Below are 4,662 nucleotides of genomic sequence, written 5' to 3'. Positions count from 1 at the left end.
GGACATCAAGGAATATAGATCTAATCATTTATTTATAATATAACACAAAATTGTTTTTTTTTTCTAGTTATAGATAACAAAATTGGAATGAGTTAGGACTAGTTGGGGATCTAAACATTTTTTAAAAAGTTTGACATCTTTATATGTGTAAATGCTCTAATTTTTTTCAAACAACTAAGAAGACTAGTGTGATTGCTATACCAGAAATTTTGGTGTAATGCTATCAAAACAATCGAGAATATTTGTGTAAGTTTAAAATAGAGAGATAAGAATCGAAATCCCAAAAGAGACATAAAATACAAAAGTAATCCCCTCTTCGGGTTATATAATATGAACAACACTGATTATTATTACTATAACCCATATATCCTGGTGCTTGGAACCGGTTTTGTAGTAATTTATAGAGCAATTTGCCTGATGTGCATTTTGTTTGTTTTTCTTTTTTTCGGTGATTCTTAGTTTTGTATAGAGTCAGTTTTCTACCTGTTTCATTTCAGGTTGTGGGCCACCCTGTAGAAAAACGATTTACTTTTTCTTTTTATTTAGAAAGAGAGTATTGATGAAAATGTGGAGAGAATATGACCGTTAAGTTTTTTCAGTGACCCTGCTCACAATTCATCGGTTGCGAGTATCTTTACATTCGGTTTTGACAAAGAAAAGGAGAAACACAGAGTTGTACAAGAATGACCTTACACCGCCTGAATAAGAAGGATGATCAATTCCTTTACTTTATAGAATAACATAAATCTCTCCTAGTTTCTAAGTAGCATTTGGGGAGTCCAAATAATAATATACGATTTATGATATTTAATGATAAAAAAAGTTTGATGGAGATATGTTTTATAGGGAAATGGGGAGAAAGGAGAAAGTGGTGTAATTTAATTGAGGAGATGAAAGTATTTGTAGGCATGGAAGAAATAAAGAATAGTTAAAGAATGGGGGTATGTGTGGTGAATGGAGGGTGAGAAATAATTGAGAAAGTGCGGAAGAGAAGAGAAGGGATATTGGTATCCCATTCATGCACACTACTAGACTGGTGCAGGATGAGGATGAGGATGAGGATGATGTCCCTTCCATCCACGTGCCTCTTATCACTTCCACTTGCATCCTACTCTCCCTATCCTACTCTATTCCACTTTCTTCAATTCAAACCAAAGTTAAGAGAAAGAGAGAAATAAAAAGAGGTAAAAAATGATATAAGAGTGTGTTGTGTTGGGAGTAACAAATCCTATGCTAAGCTAGGATCCATGAATGTGTTTCAAGTCCTTACCGTACAGCTGGTTGGGTTTGTTGTGTGCGTGAGTTTGAAATCCAACCCAACCACCTTCTCACCAGTCCCTCTTCTCTCTCTCTCCCTGTCCTTTGTTGCTCCCACTCTCTGTCTCTGTCTCTGTCTCTGTCCTCCTCGTTATTATTATTGCCATTGCTGGAGAACCTGCTCAATCCCGTGATCTCAGACACACTTCTCGAATTTATTATCCCTCTGCCACTCCAACTGTCCTCAACCTCATCATCATTCGTACGGCTCCTCCTCCTTCCCCTTCCTCTTCCTCTTCCTCTTCCTCCGCGGCGCGTGTTCCATTGCGATTCACTCATTATCATCTCCGACGTCAGATACAGCAGGTCCGAAGCTTGCACGTCGCTCCATCGCTGCTGGACCCCATTCATTTTCCCTGGGCCCGGGGAGACAATGATCCGGTGTTCCAACCTCCGTTCCACGCTTGTCCTATCTCCCTCCCTCTCCGTTTCTTGCGTCAACAGCATCCCGTCTTTTCTGCCACGTACAAACCAACCAATGCCAACAACACCAACGCTCTCGTTTTTTTTCTTGGATGTCGCGCTATCCAACGACCTCCTAAACGACGACGTCCACCTCCGACTCTGCTCCTCTGTTCCCCTCTCGCCCACTGACGAATGCCTCCGCCCACACTCCACAATCTCCTGCTTCTCCACGTCCAAATTTAATCGCACGCGTTCCTCGTTGTTGTTGTGGCTGTTCCGTTGCTGCTGACTTTGCCGGAATGCCTTTGCGTCCTCCACCAGAAGAATGTCCTCCGGATCCACGCGGTAGCGGCAGAGAGGACACGTTGAATGCGCGTCCAGCCACGTGTCCACGCACTCGACGTGGAACGCGTGCTTGCACTTCGGCAGCAGCCGCAGAACCTCCGCCGCCTCGAACTTCGTCAGACACACCGCGCAGTCCAGCCCTTCCTTCTGTCCTCGCAGCGCTCCGAATCTGAAAACGGGAAGCGATTCCACCACGGACCGGTCAATGCCGGAGTTCTTTCTCCCGGCGAAAGGCGACACCGTCCACGGAATCGAGCTCCCGCCGCTTCCGCCGCCGTGGATGGCGCCGCCGTTGCAGTGTTTGATGTAGAGGAGGAGCAGCGACGTGAGGGAGATTATGGTGGTCAAAACGCAGACCACCACCGCTATGCCTGGTCTGAACGGCGGCGAGTTGTCATTGTCGTTGTCGGGCGGTGGTGGAGCAATGATTCGATGGGGAGTTGGAGGTGGAGTTTCTCTGGACTGTGCTGCGTGTGTAAGGAGCAGGAGGAGAGTGAGGAGGAGGAAGAGGGAGAGAGTGAAGGAAGGTGCAGGAGCCATGTGGGGGCGCGGGTGGTGGTTAGCTGAGGAGGGTGAAGCGCAGCATTAATTTTTAATCATGTGGAGTGGACATGGGAAGCTATTTTGGGAGAGATTCTATGGTAAGGATTCAGGGGAAAAACATACAAAAAGACAAAGACAAATACGTATATAACTTCTCATCTTTTTATTAATTAAATGCATCACCTACTCGTCTTTCCAAATATCCACTTGTAGTATCTTTTCTTTTTAATTTAATTCTACTATTTCAATATTTAATGCCTTCAAACCATTTCATTCTTTCTTCTCAACCCACTTTTTTTTCTTCTTTAAATCCAAATCCTCACACATCAGTTTCAACTATCCAATTTTATCTCTTTCCTCTTTTTGCTACGCCTGCCTATATTTTCTTTTCTTTCAGGATAATGTTTTTAACATGTATTAGTAAATACATTAAATGTATATTCAGTTACATTACAAGCAAGAATTTGTAATTAATCAAAGGACACTAGTGAAAAAAGTGACTCATTTAATGTAAAATATAACAATGAATAATGTATTTGCTGGAAATATGATAACAAATATTTTAGTTAATTTTTTTCATAAAAAACAATCTTATGGTGGTAATGAGATTTGGATGGAAGAAAAATAAGAAATGTGATGATGAGGAAGAGAGGGACCCAGCAAAGACAATAAGCAAAGAAGTAGATAAAAAGGGTGGCGGTTCTTGTGTTTGTATATGGGTTGAATGGATACAGCATCGGGAAAGGAACCTATGATATGGAGCCTATGAGATAGGAAGAAGCGCAACATTGTTAATATCACATACTGCATCTGCTGAGGTCACAACACAGGGTAGCACCACCACCATGCTAAATGAATTTCATTGTCATGCTGCTTCCATTTTTGTTTTTGCTCCAATTAGTCATGTGTTCTTTACATGTCAAGTCTCATCAAGAATATCGTTCTCTATAACAACATTTCTGATTGCTCTAAAGTTAATTGCAGAGTGCAGACAGTGGTCACGGGACCACTGCCTCTCATCACAAACTACACCTACCTCTCACCCATGTGCTTCTGCTCATTAATTTTATTCTTCTTCACTTAATCTATTTTTTAATGTCTGTAGTTTGCCCATCACATAGATTAACTCAGAATCGGTACAACATTATGAACCCAATTTCATGTCTGTTTCAATTGTTTTCACAACCTAAGTTTAGGCAAATTATTGTCCTTCTACCACCCAATCATCTACAATTAGTGGCGTTTTTTACATGTCACTTTAATACAATATTGCTAAACTCAGCAAACATTTCTATATGCTGCTATATGCAGAAGAAAAACAAAACCTGCCTGCTTGTCATTTGTCAGGTCATTAATACCATAACTATGACTCCGTATTTATGATGCACTTTTTGTTAAATGGGGATCTGGACCACAATCTAGAACATGGCTAAGCCTAATTGAATATGCACCTCAAGATATACACATCACAGATTAGTATACTATGGGGTTATTGGTTGTATTTTTCTCTTGTTCTGCATCAAAAAGTGCCACACTCTCGGAACACCTGCAAGATTGAGACTTGTATTTATTTCTTGTACTCTACAAATCATTTGCCCCATTTTCTAGTTGACACACGACTTGCATTATCATTTCTAGCTGGTTCCTCTAATCCTTTCCGACCTTCAAAGTTGATGAATTCAAATTTGCTCCGTGGACCACTGTTTCTTTATACTAACTCTTATGCCTTCGGGTGATTATGCTCCAAACAAAGCTTTGTATCTGATATTCATGACAAAATAAAATTCTGCATAACAATGTTTTTAAAGTGTACTGCGAGGCATTTACATAATGAATAATATAGTTTTTTACAATAATAAGATGCTTTCGGAGTGATTGATGGATTTAGATAACGCATGATACTTCAAACAGGGTGGTGTACGACTTGAATTTCACTCACAAGGAATCAGCATCTGTTGACTGGGATGCATGCTTGGTGCTAGTTTGCAGGAGTATCTCTGCTGACTGTATTATTGACAAAAAAAAATTCTTCTGAAGTTATAGTGAATGCTG

At 40.8% G+C, this 4,662-nt stretch overlaps 1 protein-coding gene across 1 annotated transcript; it reads right to left on the bottom strand.

Annotated features, from left to right (window-relative positions):
- Positions 1-699: 699 nt before the first annotated feature.
- Positions 700-3,827, bottom strand: LOC137821080 (RING-H2 finger protein ATL43). The gene has a single exon (XM_068625497.1). The coding sequence runs from the start codon at positions 2,605-2,607 to the stop codon at positions 1,267-1,269; it is 1,341 nt and encodes a 446-aa protein (XP_068481598.1). The 5' UTR covers positions 2,608-3,827; the 3' UTR covers positions 700-1,266.
- Positions 3,828-4,662: the final 835 nt, after the last annotated feature.

The sequence above is a fragment of the Phaseolus vulgaris genome, chromosome 9, assembly GCF_000499845.2.
Source record: "Phaseolus vulgaris cultivar G19833 chromosome 9, P. vulgaris v2.0, whole genome shotgun sequence".
Taxonomy (NCBI): Eukaryota; Viridiplantae; Streptophyta; class Magnoliopsida; order Fabales; family Fabaceae; genus Phaseolus; species Phaseolus vulgaris.
The sequence above is the reverse complement of the archived record's forward strand: the minus strand, read 5'-3'. Positions and strand labels throughout refer to the sequence as shown.

Excerpts from the sequence above, each read along its gene's own strand:
- LOC137821080 (XM_068625497.1), bottom strand. The coding sequence starts at position 2,607 with ATGGCTCCTGCACCTTCCTTCACTCTCTCCCTCTTCCTCCTCCTCACT.